The sequence below is a fragment of the Podarcis filfolensis genome (genome assembly GCF_964270895.1).
Source record: "Podarcis filfolensis genome assembly, chromosome: 11".
In the NCBI taxonomy this organism is placed as follows: domain Eukaryota; kingdom Metazoa; phylum Chordata; class Lepidosauria; order Squamata; family Lacertidae; genus Podarcis; species Podarcis filfolensis.
In genome coordinates this window covers 43,186,453-43,206,150 of record NC_139613.1, presented here as the reverse complement: position 1 = coordinate 43,206,150, position 19,698 = coordinate 43,186,453, and the positions used below count along the sequence as shown (strand labels likewise).

Genomic DNA, 19,698 nt, shown 5'->3' with positions numbered 1-19,698 from the left:
ATTTAGCCCAAAGTTCTTTAAAGTTTTAATTTACATTAACAATTTAAGTGTGCAGCTATTGCATAACTGCATTAGTAAACTGCAAAGAGAAGCAAACACTGCAGAAACCTTGGTTAAACAGAATAACAATTAAACATGTCAGCGTTTCTCTTCACTGCAAAAGGTGGGGCTCCCTCAAAATTCTAATTAAGTTTTCATTGTGATTTTAGCCACTACTGTATATCATTTGATAACTTCTTCATATACACCACTATATTACCAGAATACATGCCCATTTCCTTTCCACTAACCTCTATGTCGCTGATTTTTTCCCCCAGTCAAGGAGCCTTGACTTGTTATCCATTTCAGTTTGTTATGACCACAGTATCTTAAGAGTAAGCAACTCATTTAAGGAAGGGGGGGGGAAACGGACTCAAAGTTGGAAATGACACTTTTAACAAAAAATCACCTGCATGTTTCCTTTTATGAATACAAATGTCCATTTTTTATGTACATTACAGGCGGACTAGTGTAAAATGGTTGAGAACGTAACTTTTAAACTATGAATTCCTTAAATACATTTAGAACCCGGGTCTTCGTACCAATAAAAACTGTATGCTTGACATTACTTATATCCAACTTTATTTTCTGCAACTTTGCTCAAGGACTTAAACATTTGCTTTGATAGCCCCTCGTTCTGCACAGATGATAAACACAGAAGGAATCAATTTTCGAGTTGTGCAGCAGCCCGTTGGGGAACAAGAAGAGGCTTTCATTAATCTTGAATTCCTTGGTTCCCCCTTTCTTCCTTCTGTTTGCAAGAGTCACTTTGCAATGCGATTTTCAGGAGGGCACAGTCTTTTCACCTGAGCAATAACAGGGTACAATAATCTATATGAGGCATGTATAGATGCAGTCAAGAAATAATGAGCTTTTAAAGAGGGGAGGTCTGCTTTTTCTTTAATTTGCTTCTGCTGGCTTTGAATTGGTTTATTCCCAAGGCAGCTGGATCTGTGCAACGAAAATGTTCAAATCTCGCCCCCCCCCCCCTTCTCTAAAGCCTTAACAGATGAGGAAGATTAAATAAACTTCCTAGTAGCCAATTCCAACTCCTAACTTGTTTAAATTGAAGAAACTCAGAGGCTAGGCAACATATTATGAACCAACGCCTGGCTCAGAGCAAACGTGAACAAAAAGATATGAGGAAAGTGCTTGAACTTTTTCATCTGCCCTTTTCCAGCTCCACACACCTAGTGTTCAAAATGTGGCTGTGCATGTATTTTGGCCCCCACAGGCAGAAAAGACTGCTTGGGGAGTGATTTGGAGCAGATAAGTGGTGGGTGGTGAAAGTGTTAAGCTCCGCTCTCTTCCACACTTAATATTATAGTCTGCATGTCACACCTTGATAGCTCTGCTACCCGTAGACAGGCATTTTGTTCCTCTAACAGGAGGAATAACACCCCTCTCTCTTCTTAAATAAATAAATAAATAAATAAGTCCAGCCTGTTTCACAACAACAGTGGTCAGGTAAATAGCCGTTCAAAACGGAAATCTGATAACCGGCCCGGCCTCTATTTGAATCTGATCGTAAACCCACTTCCGGTTGCAGCGACACTCTGCCCCACACTTGGTAGAATTGCATTTAGGGCAGGGGTAGAAGCAGCCCAAGCAGTTCTTCTCCAGGCAGTCACACAAATCCGCTTTACTGGAAAGCAGCCGGCCGTGTTTGTCATATTTCTTTATGGGTCTGTAAAAGAGAAAACATGGAATCGCCATTGGTTTTCAGAGTACGAAGCAAATAAAAGTGGGAAAGCCGGCGGGGGCGCCTCCATACTTTCTCCTGATACTCCTGCAATATACAGTGTACCTCAGTTGTCGAAAGTAATCCGTTCCGGAAGACCATTCGACTTCCCAAACGTTCAACAACCGAGGCACAATGAGCAGTCTCCAAAGTCGGCCAAAGTCAATGGAGAAAATTGAGAAAAGTTTGAAAACAGAAGCAATTACTTCCTGGTTTTTGGTGTTCGAAAACCAAAACATTCGGCTTCCGAGATGCTCGAAAACCGAGGTACTGCTGTACTGAAAAAACAGTATTGATTCTCAGACCTTAACTTGAGGCCATATTACCTAAGTCCAACTTGGAAGGATGAATTGGGGGTTGTTTTGAGAAGATGTTTGCTAAGGACTGCTGTGCCCTGGAAGATTTTCCACAGGTAACCTAGATGTTCATGCTAAGTTATGCAGTTAAGCACTGTAGCCATATAGGAACAGCTGTCATTTGTGCAGTTAACAAAGGACCCTAAATATCAGAAATCTGATCAGTTGCACAACTTACCTAACAAATGGGCACACATATCAACAAACTAGGGTTCAGTGGAGTATTCTGCAGGGGACAGCCAGGAACATTAGCCACAAAGACTGGCCAGCATGATTAATTACAATCCAAACTAACTAGAGATAGGGAATTGCATTCCTGTACTGTCTTGCAAACAGCATATTTAAAATAAATTAGAGGTGTCCTGGATTCTGATCTTGATGAGCACTATCAATAAGCCTATCCTGCTTCCTTATCAGCAGAATTCACAACCACCATCAATTCTAGTTTTCTTGGGATTCAGACTATTTTTTGTCCTCCTCATGCAATTTATTAGTGTCTCTAAGAGTCAGTTCAAAGCCACTATTTGCTTCCGATTCAGATGCAAAAACAAAATAGAGAAGGGTACCATCAGCATATTGATGGCCCATTTCTCCAAATCCTGGACATTTTCCATGGAGTTTGTTATACTGTACTAAATAAATCATGTGAAGAAGAAGGGGAGTTAGAAAGTTTTGCTGCACTCAAGCACAGTGGTACCTTGGTAGTCGAATGGCTTGGTTCCCGAATAAATTGGCTCCCAGATGCTACAAACCCGGAAGTCAGAGTTTCTGTTTGCGAACGTTTTTCAGAAGCCGAATGCCCAACATGGCTTCCACAGCTTCCAACTGAGTGAGGCTCCTGCAGCACAATCAGAAGCTGCACCTTGGTTTTCGAACCATTTCGGGAGTAGAACCGACTCCTGGAATAAATTAAATTCGAGAACCAAGGTACCACTGTAGTCTCCATAAAGATGTAAGCTGTCCGTTACTATTTTACCATTATAACTGGAAAAATTCTAAACCAGTTGAGTGCAGTGACCCTAAGGATGGCATGATAACTTATGGCAGTTTCTTTTATGCACTTTTCTCTTGTTTTTTAAAGAGAATGCAGCCTCGGCAGATAGAAAAATCAGCTCTGCCCTCAGATGAGCAGGTAATATTTATGATCAACTGTGGTTCTACTCCAGATGAACACCTGCCTACTGGGGCTACTAAAAAGGATACAGTCTATGTTGGAGCATGGAGAACAAGAGAAGATGGATGTTACCATTGGGCCCCACTTCTGATTTTTCCCTTGTCTGCCTAATGAATATTAATCAACTACCAATTCTGTGCCTTTTTACTCAGAAAGCAAATTCCAGAGAAACCGGTGGGGCTTAAAAGACAGTTTGCATCGTACTGCTGTCTTAAATTATGAACATCAGGACCCAGCCTTATGATCTTATGGTAATTATTATGATGGTCTGTAATTACTCCCAATTTAAAATATAGAATAAGATGCCGCATGTTACTTACTTCTTTGTATTGTTAAAACAATCCTGGTTTATCATTGACAGGCAGGCTTTCTTCTGCTGCTCTCGGGTTTCAGGGTTGAAGTCTGCTAGAAGTGGTCCCGGATTTTGAAATGCCAGGCATTTCAGCTGACGCTCTATTTGTTGCTAAGAGAAAACGAGCGGTTCTGAGTTACAGTGATAAAATATTCTAAATCAGGCAGTAGCACAGGGTGGACCCATTTCAAGCCAGACCCAAACTTAAAGCATTCTGGGGGTTGTTACATGATTTTGAACAGGGAAGGCATTCACATTCTTACCATTCCCCATTTGAAGTTTGACACCCACACCTACATATACCTGGCCACTTCATTATCACTCACGCGTATTTATTTATTATCTATATTCTTAGTTGTCTCAGAATACAGAGCCTCCAGATGATGCACAATAAGTTAAATAAAACCACATTTGAAATGTAACAATGATGATACAAGCTCACACTAAATGCCAGACCAACACAAAGCCATAAAGCAATGCTTATCCCAAAAACTCATTGTGCACATCATGAAAGCCACAACAGAGAAGCCACCCCCAAAAAGGCCCTCTCTCTCCCTTGTAGCCAGTGCCTGCACTTCAGGATGAGGGGACAACAGAAGAGATGCTCCAGCCATTCCCACAACCTGTCTGCTGTGCTGAACCCACTTTATTGCTTCATGAATCGCAGTGGTGGATTGCTGGGTGCATGAAGGGAGGGAGGGAAGGATGGTCGACCATCACAATGCAGACGAGATCAGGATGGCAAAAGGCAGCCAACTGATTTCTGTTGCAATGCAGGAGAAAGGATTGGTTCAATCATCCATCACTCTCTTTTCCTCTCTTGCTCACCATTTCTGCATGCTCAAGGGGGAGGATTATTTTTACCATGATGGCATCAGCTGTAGGGCACATGCAATTTTATAAATTATGAATTATAAATTCCCCTCATCTTGTCATAATTTAGCAGAGAGAGCAGATGGCAAACACAGGGGTGGGGAGATAGCCAATGCACAAAGGAGAAACTAGGTGCAATGCCAGCCAACCTGTCCTGGCCAGACAGGCAGCTGCACTAACTGCTACTGGAAATGGTGAACAAAATCATGATAAACCAACACTTATGGGTGTCAACAGTAAGTCATCATCAGAAACAAATCACGGTTTACAGTGAATGAACAAGCAATGTGCAGAAGCACTCGTACCCACTCTGCCTTGCCTACCCATAGGAGAAACAAACATTACGTGCAAACCACTAACTGGTAAGCCAAGAACAAACCTTTGAATCCATTTGTGGTTTACTGAGAGAGAAACAAACCTCAAATGCTCTTCACATATAACACTAAGGCAAGCCTTGTGGTTTGTTTGTCCCAGAGATGCTGATTGAGTAGAACACACCAGCACACTCCTCATAGTTTTTCCCCCCTGATTATAGCTCACCATTACTTGTGAACCAGATCAAGGTTAAATGACAACAAAGAAAACACAGGGCAGCACCACTGAGCCTCTTGGGCTTGCCAATCAGAAGGTCGGTGATTCAAATACCCGCAATGGGGTGAGCTTCTGTTGCTCAGTCCCAGCTCCTGACAACCTAGCAGTTTGAAAGCACGCCAAAAGGTGCAAGTAGATAAATAGGTACCACTCCAGCGGGAAGGTAAACAGTGTTTCAGTGCACTGCTCTGGTTTTGGTGTTCTGTTGCGCCAGAAGCAGCTTAGTCATGCTGGCCACATGACCCGGAAGCTGTCTGCGGACAAACACCGGCTCCCTCGGCCTGTAAAGCAAGATGAGCACCGCAACCCCAGAGTCGTATGCGGCTGGACTTAACTGTCAGGGGTCCTTTACCTTTATTAGCACTAGTAAGGAAGCTGCTAGGCAGGCATGATAACTGAGTTGCTCACTTAGGCTAATTTTGTGATGTCTAAGACACCCTCAGTTTGCCTAGGTGCCAAGACAACCACTCAAAATGTACTGGTGTCATGACCAAGGGCCCTGACACTTTATCTACAGGGGGAAAGGCCATGGATTCAGAGGATATCTCTGACTGGGAGGGAAATGCACCCTCTGAACCCACTTGTGACATGCATCTTCAGCCTGAAAAGGTCACATTACTTTCTTCAAACACCAAGGGCTTCAGCTCAGAAGCTACAGTAATAATAATAATATATTATTTATACCCACCCCCCGGAAATGCTTGAACTCTGCTACTCTCTGCTAGGTAGTTGCCTCCCTCCAAACTCTTACCGTCTTCTTTTTCCACTGATCCCCTTCGCCTGGCAACTCAAGAATCTGAAGGCAAGGAAAAGGCACAGAAAGAATCACTGATGCAAAAACAAGAAAATAGGCAGAGGTGCTACAGCAAAGTACTGAAAAGAATGAATAAACCAAAAGCCAACACATTAATAGCTAGGGAAAGTATTTCAGGGTGGCCGTTTTATTTTCAGAAGCAAGAAAGGGTTGAATTTTGATTCATAATAAAATACGAGTAAGCTAGTAAATTTGTGCACCAATTCAAACGGGAGCTAAGAATGAGGTCGTGCTTTTATTTATTTATTTTCAAATATCTAAGTCAGTAGTTGACTACTATATTAATTTAGTTGTTCGAAAAGGTGAGGGGGGAAGGAGGGACAAGTCAAATGATTGAATTGCAGAAAAAACAAGCATCTGTTCTAATAAAAGGCTTGCACAATGAAAACGAAATGATAAGGAGCAACATTGAAGGAGAAAATGCCAAACACATGCAGTCTGCTGAATTAGATAGACTTATGCTCAATCAACTGTGCAATGATGTGCCTATGTGGCTAAAAATATATCACCTGCCTGCATTTGACTAAATAGCTCTCGGGCTGTTACCTTTTCCTAATATCAGCTTAGGGCTGAACACCTTAAATCCTTCCATGTGGAAACTGTTGTGACATGACGAGTTGTTCGTCGTGGCTCACCATAAAGTCCGAGCAAGTTCCACCAGGGAACTGCTAACCTCCCTCTTCCAACATTTGTGGTTACATGGCCAAACCTGCCTGCCTAATCTGTGAGATGAATCACCATGGGCCAGCAGCTCTCCATGTAACAACAGCTGCCACATGGAAGGATTTAAAGCAGCCTTCACATGCTAAGCTGTACTGGATACATCCCTCCCCTCTCTATCACACACAAACTTTTCAGAGCTGATTGAGGATGCAAAAGCTGATTGAGGATGCAGATGCTAAAGCGTTAACCTATGTTGTATATTTGTAATGAGTGACTGCTTTCTTTGTGTCTGGAACTTTATGTCAGGATCTGGGCCAGATCCTTATCTCCCCCATCATGCACAAGTGCATTTGATAGGTGGGTGGGACCCCTCACCTGTCTGTCACGTGACATCACAATGCCATCAGGCACCTGTGTAGGTGGTCACCAGATGATATCACTGACGCATGAAGTTTTGATACAGGTACAAGGATGTGGAAATGTTAAGGATAGTGGGAGATGATATGTTGATTAAACATTATCCTTCCTTCACTCACGCCAGTGAGTCATGTAGCAGAGCAGATTCCCCGCAATACAGCAGGAAGCTAGTTTGCAGATTCATTTGAATCTCTTTAGTTAAGCAATCCAATCTGGCTTGCCCAGATGCATTATTCCTGGTGTCCCCTTTTTTCCCCCTCTTAAAAGAATAAAGACACAAGAGCCTTTCCTTAAAAGTAGCAATAAGTTTACTCACATTCAGCTCACAGTATGATCCCTGAAGGCAGGCTTTAGCTTATAATTACATAGCAAATTGCGAGTTAATCCCACATGGGGATTGAGCCCATGTGCTGCTGGCTGAGAGCCAGCAGACAGCAAAATACAGTAAGAGAACAGCACCAGGAGAACAAAATAGAGAGCAGCATGGCATCAAGGGAAAGATGGCTGCGTGACTTGGCTCTTTTGTGGAGTCAGCCAGGGTCATGCCCATCTTTTTGGCCACATGCAGGGGGAGGACGCTACAGACTAGGGGAACAGGAAGTTATACTGGCTGGAGTAACACCTCCCTGCCTGTATCCACTCTAGGGAAACAAGGAATGCTCCAATGGATTACATCCCACAAAGGATAGTTTTTTTAGGCAACCACATATAACTTCATGAGTAGGGCAGGTGAGTGTGGCAAAACACACTTGTAGGTCAAACTGGGATGCCTCGCAGCTGGAGGTTCCCCACTGCTGTTTTAGATTGCTACTGCTATCCATGTGGTTTGCATTGCCACACCCTCATCGCTGACAACATTGATACACACATATGGATAGGTTCTTTTGACAAGCATTCCCTTTGTTACAAAAAAAAAAAGTCAGATGGGCCATTGCACCATGTAGCTGAGTATTTATTTCTGCTTCTCAGGGAAGCAGAATGGAAAACAACCACTGGTAGAAAACTGCTACAATATATAAGAAAGCAGATAAAGTAAAAGCAGCTAATACACCAATTCAGAGAAGAATAAACTAGCTATAACTCTATCTGTGTTGTGTGCAAAGGATAGCAGTCTGCACAGTGACGGTCCCTATGCACAATACAACCTATTATATGACCCCAACAAAACCATTTGCTGCATCACACATCCCTGACTAATCCACTTTTTGTCTAAGCAACAGCATATGTAAAACTGGATTCTATGCACATGTCAGCATAAACACATGATGACGCTAGCCCACCCTAGAGCGGCTATATATTTTCACCCTAAGACAGAGAATGTTTTAGTTGCTGAATCAGTCCCTCCATAAATTTCTTGGTTTGGGTACTTGTGGAACTACAAAGTGACCCAGTTAAAACAACACTGTGGTAGAGTGGTTAGAGTTTTGGACGAGGGTGTGGAAAGCAGTGAAGTTCACTGTATGACCTTGGGTCAGTGGCAGTATCTCAGCCTAAGCTACCTCACAGGGCTGTTGGGAAGATAATGTGGGGACTGGGAGAACTACACATGCCATCTTGATTATCTTGGAATGGAGGTGGCATATAAATGTAATAGGCAAATAAACTCATGGTGTGAAGTATATTGTTTTGAAACTGATGATCTTGTGGTTGTGACATACTCCGAGGTCATTTACAGAGTTCTTACCCTTCCCTGTATCCTGCCACATCCTGGGGGGTCACAAGACAAACTTAACTGTGTACCTAAAGGCCCCACCTTAGTAAACAGAATTAAGTCTACAATAGATTAGCCAAATGGATTATTAACTGCTACCATATAGAGCCATAGAACTTTACCATAGTTTGGTTAAAAGGCTGAAGATCAGGACAGGGGGTAAGATACTGGAATCCCACTGTATCAAACCACACCAGCTGCGCTTAAATCTCCGAATTTGATTTATAAACCAATTATACACAACATGGTATTGAAACCAACTTACAAAAAAAAAGAAAAGTTTGTTCTGAGTTCTGAACTTGCTTCTAACTACTGACATAGGCAGTGAATGTTTCTTATGTGCTTCAGAAATAGTGGAGTCTGAAATTACCAGTCTTTTGTGCTGCTCTCATGGCAGATGAATAGCATTGCGCCTCACCAGGTAACTCCAACTGAAGGCCCCGAGCATTTATAAATATTTGCCTGTAAAATGAACTGAGGCCTAAACTGCATCCGGACGTTGGCTGGGATGAAACGAAGGTCATCTCTGATGGTCCATTCAGGAAAGGAGGCAGGAAGGAACACTGGGGCCTTGGGGTGTAGCAAAAGGTCAAACAAACATTTCAGTTTTCTATCATTTGACCCCAACTCTTTGTGACAGCTACAATAGTTCAACTTCTGGTTCATACACAACAGCAAGCCAAAATTAGGGGGAAGTGAATCTTAAACATTCTGGCAAAGTCCTTCTGGTAGCACAGGAAGAGGAGGAGGGGGAGAGGCATGAACCCAAAGCTTTGCTTGGAGTTCTTCCAGCTCATGTACATAACACTAAAACTGTGAACCTGTCCCATGTGGAAGGAAGTGTTAGAATTCCTGCTCCATGATTGCAGTCATGGGATTTCTGTCTTTCACAGGACGGTATATGCTTTGACTCCACAGAGTGGGAAGTGACGGAGACAGGATGTTTGTGTTCCGTGAAGTGGGACTATTGTCCTTTGTTTTTTTCCTCTTTGCTGTCTGATGCTAGAGAGAGAGGGAGCCATGTTGCAGTGCTCCATGTGTGTTTATATGTAAATAAAGTAGATTAGCCAAAATGCTGAGTTGCTGAGGTCTGTCACACGAAATGCGCAAACTCTGCGGATCCCTAAGTGTGCCGGTGTTGGTTGACATTGGTCGCTGTGATGTTCGAGCAGAAGAAAGCTTTTGAAGCTCCCGAACGATCGACCAGGAGCGAGGGAACATGCCAGTCAGGCATGTGTCTCTGCCAGGGTCCTACTCGAGTGTAGGCTGAGCTCCTGACAGGAAGAGGTGTGGTCAGTAGTGGTCAGTGGAGTACTGCTTACCTAACCTGACACCCGTATGGCTGTGGCTTTCTGGGAGGGGTGAGGCAGCAGCAAGGCTGCCTAAACATGTGAACCTGGTCATTGTAGCAACAAGGATGTACTGGCAGGCAAGCTGTATTGGCTCCAACACCATGCCAAATTCTACTGGAAACAGGAGAAGATATTGGTGGTATCCCAATTTCAAAGCAGCCTTCTCAGAGAGGTTCAACTGGCACCAGTGCTTTTTTCTGGGGGGACACAGGGGTACACATACCCCTAAACATTTTGTGAATCTTTGTACTTTTGTCCATTTACTGTATTTATTTTTCCCGATTTGAAACAATAAAATGGTCATTTTCTTGAGTCAAAATGAGAATACCCCTAAACATTTTTTTAGAAAAAAAGGACTACTTGGCACCATCTTTATGAAATTTCCAGCACCAGGTGAAGAGTTATCTATTCTTTAATTAACACTTTATAGTCTCAATCTCTGAGTCTTAAATTGAGTTTTGAATTGTGCTTTAGGGGTTTTTTAAAATGAATTTGTTATAGTTTTTTGTGTTTATACTGTTTTTAAATATTGTTTTTGCTTTGTGAGCCATCCAGAGAATTCCTGCTATGGGAAAACATTATTATTATTATTATTATTATTAATTATTCACATTAATCAAACTTATTAGTTGCCCCTTTTACAAAATGCAACTCAAATAAATGCAATAAATAATCAACAGCCTAGTACTTACTGTCTGAACCTGTGACACATTGTCTCTGAGCTATATATCCCCCCTCCCATTAAGATGATGAAGAAAAGTACACATCACTTTATTGACAGCATAGTCTACCCTCCATTTCCTTTGTCCCATAAGGACCCTTGTCAGTAGAAAGATGGTTGAAAATATGGGCATCTTGCAGCACTTAGGAATATTGGAGCTGCTAAATAGCTAGTTTGAGGGGTCCAAACCCAAGAGAGATCTAGGAATGTTATACATTTGTATCAATACTAAGGTTCCAGACAGATTTCTAAGGGGAGGAACCCCCTGGTTGGAAAATGTAAACTTTTATTTTATTGTTATTTACTAAATTTGTATACCACCATTCATACTCAGGGCAGTTCACACACACACACACACACACACACAAAATACAATATAAAAACCACAGTGTGGATCAACTTAAAATTTCATTTTCTATAGTGTAATTTAGAAGACACCTTTTGAAAGATAGAAATAAATAATATGTGTGCACTCAGATATCCTTACCTGTTGTTTTTGCTCTTTAGTGCAAGTGCTAATTGCTCCTACCAGCCCCGCAGCTGCAGATTGTTCTCCTGCTGGACCATTTCCTTCTGAGGAACCATCCATTGTCAAAGGTACGCAAAACCTAAAATGGCAGGTGTACAATGTATACAGGTGAAGCATGTGCCAGACTTTAGGCAGCTAAAGGTTTTCAAAGATGGCAGCAACGAGACCCAATAAAATCCCCCTGATATACTTCATCTCCACATGTTAATTCCTGCAAGAGTACTTCTAAAGCTTCAGAAGGCACAACGAAAATGTTAAAAAACAACAACGGCAGATTAGGACAATTTGAGGACTGCTTAATCTAATAACATTATCAGCAAGAATGACATACAACCTTGTGGCACATTAAAAAAGAAACCTAACAAATTTGTTGCGACAGGAAACCACATCAGATGTGTATGCCGTAATAATACATTTGTAAGTGTTTAACGTGTCACAAAGCTCTGCTGGCTGTGGGCAAACAAATTAACAGAATGATCAGAAAGCCAGTGACAAGTATACATTAGAGTTATATTAAAAGGTATTGAATACAGTACAGTGGTACCTCAGGTTAAGAACTTAATTCGTTCTGGAGGTCTCTTCTTAACCTAAAACTGTTCTTAACCTGAAGCACCACTTTAGCTAATGGGGCCTCCTGCTGCCGCCACACAATTTCTGTTCTCATCCTGAAGCAAAGTTCTTAACCCAAGGTACTATTTTTGGGTTAGCGGAGTTTGTAACCTGAAGCATCTGTAACCTGAAGCATCTGTAACCCGAGGTACCACTGTATACTATAAAGATCTACAAATGTTCGCTGGGCTTTCTAGCCAATCCACCAACAATCTTCAGTACTAAATCCAACCTCACCCACCACCTCTCTGGCCCGTGCAGAAGACGACTTCCGAAAGACACCAGGTTTTTGGGGTACTGCAATAAGAATAAGCTTTCGGTTTCTACTCCTGATGTGTAAGTCTGAGCCCGTCTTCCCTAATCCGAAGCCCTCCAACTATATTGGACTACAACTCCCATCAGCCCCACCCAACATAGAGGACTCAGGAAGGAGGCGGAGCCGGGCCTGAATTGCACCAGAAATCTAGCTGAGATTTTTAAAAAAGAATATGAGGAGATACAGCAGCTGCTTTTATTCTTAGCCAAATTAGCTGCAGGCGTGAGAGCCTCTCTGAGGCTGCCTTGGGGGTCTCTCCCACCAAGCCCCCACCCCCTTGAGGAGATCTAGATACTATATATATGCTAGATACTAATCTCCTCAAGGGGGTGGGGGTTTGGTGAGAGAGACCCCCAAGGCAGCCTCAGAGAAGCTCTCACGCCTGCAGTTAATTTGGCTTAGAATAAAATAAAATATATATTTGGCTAAGAATATATTATAAAATTACACACACAGGGTTTCTTTCAGGTCAAGTTTTGTAACAATCAGGAATGGAGGTGATGGAAATAAGCTGAATAAATCAGGAGCTGGAATCGGGCCAATGTGCTTTCCTGTCCCTGTTCCTCTGTACCAAAACAGAAATCTTCCAGGATTTGTTAATGGCTGCTTCTCCTTGTGTGTATAAGCCCTTCTTCTTCTCATCCTACCCCAATTCAGGGAACAATGTATCTGGCTTCTCCTCCTCTTTATAGTCAGAAAGCTCAGTTAATTACACGGACTTCTCCTATCCATTCTAAGTATATTCATTTCTTTTTGTATATAATTTTATTAAGTTTTCTGTTTTACAATTTAAAATACTCATTTTACATCCTTAAGATACCAGTTACTTCCCTTCTTCTCTTTCCATGGTTCATTTTGCATATCATAAACCCCTGCATATTTTACAAAAAAACTATTCCATCCAAACTTGTTTACACTGTTGAATTTATCTTAACGCTTCCAGCGTTTTCAGCTGTACACGATTATTTCCCATATATTCAATAAACCTTTTCCAATCTTCTTTAAACATATGTTCTTCTTATTCTCTTATTCTGTGTGTTAAGTCTGCGAGTTCTGCGCATTCTGTCAACTAAAGTTGCCATTCTTCTTTAGTTGGGACCTTGCTCGTTTTGCATTTTGGGGTAATTACAGGGACTTTTTAATGACGCAACAGCTTTAGACAGCTTTCCTTAAAGGTGACGATATTTCCAAAATATAAGATAAAAAACAAATAAACTAAAACCTACATACAGCAACAGAGTTTTGTGTTGTGTAGGCTTCTATGGTGCAAGTAATGGGCCCCAACTGCTAACCTGCTCCCTAAAATATCACTGGTCTGCTCATTTCTATATCAATTACTTTGATAAAACACATATTCTGTTATGTGCAAATGGCTTTAGATACCTATTAGGTCCATAAATTACCATATAGCATATATTCAACACAAAAAGCAGCGATAATTTGTTATTGACAAAGGACAGCTGGACATATAAAGGGCCCCATTACCTTCAGTAGCTTAGGGCCTCATCAAACCTAAATGCGGCTCTGAGCAGGGCGTGTCATTTTAAGGGGTGAAACTTATTTTCCCCCCCAAATTTCTTCAGTGAGGGATCTTTAAAATATTGTTTTTGGGTGTGAAGAATTCAAACCTGCTGTTATTTTTGTGACTGGACAACATTTAGCTTAGTAAATCAAAGATTACCACAGAAACATAGAATTGCAGAATTGGAAAGGACCATGAGGTCCAACCCCACAATGCAGGAATCAGTGTGGGGCTGGAACCCACAGCCCTGAGATTAAGAGTCTCCTAAGAACTGCTTTCAGAAAAGCAAAGAATTTTAATTTTACCTTCTGAAAACGTCAGGTAATATAGAATACGTAACTGCAAATACTTGGCCATGCTTTTTAACAACTTCTATGCAATTTCTCACACATTTTACTTACCAAGCAAAACTAAATTATATTAATTTAACCCAAATATGTTTTGAATTCCCAAGTCGCGTTAGAACTTTTTAGCACCCTTCGCTTTTGGAAGCTGGAAGTTTAAAAAGTCAACACACACAACTCTCACGTTTCATTTACCTGCAAAAGTTTTATTTTTATCTGAAACTCATGTGCTTCCCTGTTGCATAAAGCCCAAAAGGGAAACACCAAACTCCATTTGCAGTGATGAGGCCAAAAACTCTGGCACCTAAGACAAAAAATCCAAATGGTGCTCTCAACTGTGGTAAAATATATATAAAAAACTAAGCAACTAACAATTTGCTGTTTTTAAATGGTACTCCAAATTCTGATATTTGAAGTTGACCACCACGCTCTTTCTCACTGTAGGGCCAATTCCAGAAGCAGTGGCATCACTGTGTTACTCTTTATCTTAAATATGAGTTCTGCTGTCTTTACATCTGCTGTGTAGGCCACACATATAACACAGGCCTGCTGTGCCATCTCCCTTCATTGCAATGTTATTTCCATCAGTGGTCACTGAAAAGTATTTCACAAAGTTTAAAAACTGAAATTGGGGGCTGTCTGACTGGTCACGCCGAAAGGCCCTGTGTCAATTTGAAGTAAGAAACAGGACTTTAAAAAACAAACAAAATGATTTTTTTTCTTAAAAACAAACAAACAAAAAACCTGTACAGCAACATGTAATATGTAGTTAAATGAATATGCCATTAGGTGTCACTATTGTTCTATGAAGGCGCAAGGACAGTATCATGCCACTCGAGGAATGAAAAATGTTTCTTTTGACACAGACTATGAAGCATTCGTTTGAATTGCCATCCTACTTACAAATCAAAGACCTTGCAAGGTTTTCACACAGCTTTTAAGTTAGCATAAAAATTATTGCCAACGATTATTTTGATACAGAAAACACACATAAATCCCAATGCAAGTTTCAGAACCAGCCACTATTTCTCTCATCCCAAATACCCGCTTTAACACACAAACCCTTGCCTCCAGGGCCAGCCTTACCATTGGGGCAAGGCAATCGCCTCAGGCGGCACAGAGGGTGGTACAGCAGCAGCCCCTAAAGTAGCCTGCACACTCCCATTTTCTCCATAACTGATAGCTGGGTCCCATGACCCTGAAGCAAACACATCCTGTCCCCAGCCTGCCAGGTTGCTGAGCCTGCATAATCATGTTCCCACAGTGATAACTGCAAGGCTGGTCACACCTGGTCTGCCCCTGAGCTCGAGATAAGGATGGGATAGGAAATAACTGCCCTGCAGCCAATCGAAAGAATCCCTGACTTAAGCATGCTTTGTCTACGCAAGTTCTTAGTCAATAGTAACACAAGAAAGGAAGAAATTGGGCATGCACTTGCTAGGATAGTATAAATGCTTTGGGTTTTGTGCATTCAGGGACTGGTCTTTTGGAGAGATCCTGCCAAACCTCTTATGCTGCAGCATTGAACAAGCTCTTTTGCCCTTCTGCCCGTTGTCTTCTATTGGTGACCAAAAGGCGGCAAGGGAGGTCTTGCCTCCACAACATAGCCATGCCATGCCTTCCAGCTGCTGGCGTGAGAGGCAGTGCACACTTCATGTTGCAACAATCCCTATCTATCCTGTATCCATCTTGTCATTCCTTGGGAAATACAAGTAATTTGCAACTTAAGTGCATTTAACTTGTGCACATTCAGCTTTACACACTTGGCATAAAAATAAATAGAAAGGGGATGGATTTCTAAGAAAAATGATTACGGCAATCCCACCCACCACTGGACCCAATGGTTTTTTTACAATACGCAATGGTGGCTTTGCACACAATCGCTGAAACCTAACCCCTGCATAATATGAGAGTCGCCTGCACTGCGTTTTGATGCATTTTCCTGCAAACCGGCTTCAATCCATATTGCGAAAAACGATGGACCTAGCCATAATGTGTACACAGCTTCAGGTAAAATGGAGGGTGCTGTCCCATTGCCAGTGTTGAAATAAGAATCAACTAAACAGTCAGCTTCTGTACATGTAATGTGGTTGGAGAAATGACATCTTCATTGTCGCTTAAAATGCCCCGGGCCAGCTTTCCTTATTTCTCATAAGTCTACCCAGCCTATCCTCTGCTATGACTTATGCACAGTTTACATATTTTAACAGAAAAAGGATACTACTAATTTGGATAACCAAACTTATGAAGATTTCAGTATTGTCTTAATGCTACTCTTGGATAGCCATGTGTCCTACTTCGTGGAATATATGTCTCTCTTTAAAGGAGTCCATTATCTGAAAAGCTACCTGCGTCATAAAGTGATCGGTGCTGGATTTACATATAAGCTAAACAAACATTCTCTTGGGGCCCCCCCAAAAATGTCACTATTAATATACTTCTTAATTGTATTTCAGTTCAACAATTTCTCTGATAAAATACATATTTTGTTATGTGCAAATGGCTTTAGATACCCATCAGGTCCATAAATTACCATATAGCATATATTCAACACAAAAAACAGCGACAATTTGTTGTTGACAAACAACAGCTGGACATATAAAGGGCCCCATTACCGTCAGTAGCTTAGGGCCTCATCAAACCTAAATCCGGACCTGGGAGTGATTCTGTAAAGTATCGCTGGGTGCAGCCCCTCAGGCAGGTGTTAATAATTAGTCCCCAAAGTGGGAACAGGTGATGGGGCTGCCCTATAAATCTTGGAGTTAACCTGCGGGGGGAGAGTACACGCTGTAGATAAGACTGCTGTTTGATGTCTGTAACTGGTGCCAGAGAAGACTGCAGTAAAGCCTTGTAACCCGATTGGTGCCTACCTGTGAGTTATTGGAAGCTTGGAGGGAGGACTTGGGAAGGCAACCCCCTCCTTGACAACCTGGTCCAAGTCCAGATGAAACCATAAGAATGGAAAACAGGGCTCTTGAGTCGACATAGACAGTGGACTCTGCAGGCAACACAAGGTGACTTGATCACAAGTCTTCCTCATAAAGTTAAGATGTATTTCTGTTAAATTATCTAAAGGCAGCTATAAGGGAAGCGGGTGGCGCTGTGGTCTAAATCACAGAACCTAGGGTTTGCCAATCAGAAGGTCGGTGGTTCGAATTCCCGTGGTGGGGTGAGCTCCCATTGTGGGGTCCCTGCTCCTGCCAACCTAGCAGTTTGAAAGCACGTCAAAGTGCAAGTAGATAAATAGGTACTGCTCCGGCGGGAAGGTAAACGGCGTTTCCGTGCGCTGCTCTGGTTCACCAGAAGCAGCTTAGTCATGCTGGCCACGTAACCCAGAAGCTGTCTGAGGACAAATGCCAGCTCCCTCGGCCTGTAAAACAAGATGACCGTGCAACCCCAGAGTCATCCGCAACTGGACCTAACGGTCAGGGGTACCTTTACCTTTAAAGGCAGCTATATGTGTAATCACTGAAGATTTTTGCTGACCTAGTAGTACAAAATGAGGAAGAGGATTGCAAGATAGGAAGATGCAGGAAATCGGACACTGGAGTGGAAGAAGGAAGATACTTTAGCCAAAAAGAGCATTGCTCAAGCCACAAACAGGAATGAGGAAGGTGCGCTGATACTGCAGCTGTGCATTTAAATCTGCGAAGGAACCAGTAATACAAAAAACTTTCTCGGAAAGAGCAACTGCACACAGAGGTAACTGCTACCAGATGATATCGCATTGCCAAATGCACATTTACAAAAAAGCTAATCTGGAAAAAGTTAGTTGGACTGACACCATTTCAGTTTATTATACTATTTTCATAAACCATTAAATATAAAAATTTGGATAAGTTTATTCCGGGCTGGTTTAAAAGGAATTGTGCAGAAGCTTGCATTAATAATGTGCTTTCCTGCCTTCAAAACTAAACCATATCATTCAGGGGGAAACAGAAATGCTTCTTATTCCAAACCTTTCTACAATAGAAGGATGAAACACTGCTCTGTAAATGTTTTTCCCTTTTACAAATTTCACAACAAATTAGTTACTTGGAAGAAGCATACTAGTCCACAAATTAAACCTGCACTTGTACTAGAATTAAAAGGGTTTTTTATATTTAACTCTTCCATGTAAAACTTCTCTATTTTTGCAGCAGAGAGGAAAGAATGCAGCATTTAATGTGAATATGCACAGAAATGTTCTGAGTGTCATGAATGCAATGACAGTAACTGATCATTTACTGAAGTTAGCTGCATTGACCTAAAATCATGTCATTTTTTAAAAAAGGTGGACACAGATTTCCGAAACATTTGGCATATTAGAGATCAAACTTTTTCCAATAAGTTAAAATGCCTATATCTCATATCAAAGGACCACTGTACATTTTATCTTGAACTGCCATGTCAATAGCGTAAGCTTTGCCAGCTCAGAATTTAGGAGAGAAAACCACAAGTTCCCACCTGTTCTTTTCTGCAGAATATGAAGAATCATTCCACCCCACAAGCTGGAACTGAAATTTGAATGTTATGCAAACAGATACATACGTAGATTATTTTCTACCAAGTTAGCATTTTTATGTGCATATATATATGTATATCTTACCTAATTTGATAATTAAACTGCAAAAAGCAACCTATCACTGCATTCCATTTGGAGTTGCACAGAGCAGAAATTCAAATGATGGTAGAATTACACAATGATCCACAGATAGTCTCTTGGTAGCGATGCTGCTTGTTTGCTATACACAAATGTAATTGGACACAATGGGCCGCCGATTCTGCCAATTAAAATTGTTAGTGCACCTGAGACATGATTTAATCAGAGATTCTGTAGACTGCATGAGAAAAATACTGTATGGCAAAAAGAAAGTGCACATTTTAAAAGTGTGGATGGCAGTTTTCAAATGTTTGATTTGTTAAAAGAGTTAAATCAGCTAGGAATTGTTCAAAATTTAAGAGCTCTCATAAACACAAAACAGACCATTCTCTTCATGTGACTTCTCCATCCGTTAGGACTCAAGCCTACAACACACACTATCAGAAGTCATATCAATTGTGCATTCAGTGTGTGCAACATCACACAGCTCTGGCAAAAGCAGGGATCTTCAGGGAATGGAAGATCAGCCAAGCCCAACAAAGAACAACAGGCCACAGTCAGTAAGCTGGTGACACTGGCTTTAGGTCAGGTTCCCCTACAAGTCTTTAATTTGAATATGTTGCTGGTGGTTATAGGCTTCCAGGGTTGGGCTCTAGAGCACTGTGTTAGGAGCCGGGAACTGAGCCAGAGAATGAGATCTATGGGACCAAGAAGAAATTGTCACAGAGGTGTAGGCCAGAGTTTGGGAGTAAGTAGGAAATGGAACCAAGGAACAGGTCAGAGATGAAAATCTGTGCCAGTAAACAAGTCAGAATGAGTACCAAATAAGCAAGCAAGCACCTAAAAATGAGCACTGAACAAACCAATTACTTGTGACTGGACTAAAGCCAGGAAGACTTTGCTTTTCAGGCAAGGCTGAATTCACAACGGAAACCACTTCCTGCCCAGGGAGAGTCAATGGCCATCTTTTCTCATGTGGCGAAAAGGGTGCA

The 19,698-nt window shown here is 41.7% G+C and overlaps 1 protein-coding gene across 12 annotated transcripts; it reads right to left on the bottom strand.

Annotated features, from left to right (window-relative positions):
- Nucleotides 1-604: 604 nt before the first annotated feature.
- Nucleotides 605-19,303, bottom strand: ARL14EPL (ARF like GTPase 14 effector protein like). Of its 12 annotated transcripts, XM_083577171.1 has the most exons (6): nucleotides 18,713-19,303; nucleotides 16,995-17,122; nucleotides 11,292-11,412; nucleotides 5,878-5,922; nucleotides 3,631-3,773; nucleotides 605-1,726 (listed from the first exon to the last, which is right to left on the bottom strand). In XM_083577171.1, the coding sequence occupies exons 2-6, from the start codon at nucleotides 17,108-17,110 to the stop codon at nucleotides 1,519-1,521; spliced, it is 633 nt and encodes a 210-aa protein (XP_083433297.1). In that variant the 5' UTR covers nucleotides 17,111-17,122; nucleotides 18,713-19,303; the 3' UTR covers nucleotides 605-1,518. The 12 variants fall into 12 exon arrangements, with proteins under 12 accessions (XP_083433297.1, XP_083433294.1, XP_083433292.1 ...); XM_083577168.1 differs by lacking the exons at nucleotides 16,995-17,122; nucleotides 18,713-19,303 and adding an exon at nucleotides 15,211-15,249; XM_083577166.1 differs by lacking the exons at nucleotides 16,995-17,122; nucleotides 18,713-19,303 and adding an exon at nucleotides 14,320-14,706.
- Between the last annotated feature and the right edge of the window lie 395 nt (nucleotides 19,304-19,698).

What these genes read in the sequence shown, in the direction of transcription:
- ARL14EPL (XM_083577165.1), bottom strand. Translation starts at nt 12,900, where the DNA reads ATGAGAAGAAGAAGGGCTTATACACACAAGGAGAAGCAGCCATTAACA. An exon ending in CTTGACCTGAAAGAAACCCT is followed by an intron (nt 11,413 to 12,712) that starts GTGTGTGTAATT and finishes CTGCCATTTTAG; the next exon opens with GTTTTGCGTACCTTTGACAA. An exon ending in CTAAAGAGCAAAAACAACAG is followed by an intron (nt 5,923 to 11,291) that starts GTAAGGATATCT and finishes CCTTGCCTTCAG; the next exon opens with ATTCTTGAGTTGCCAGGCGA.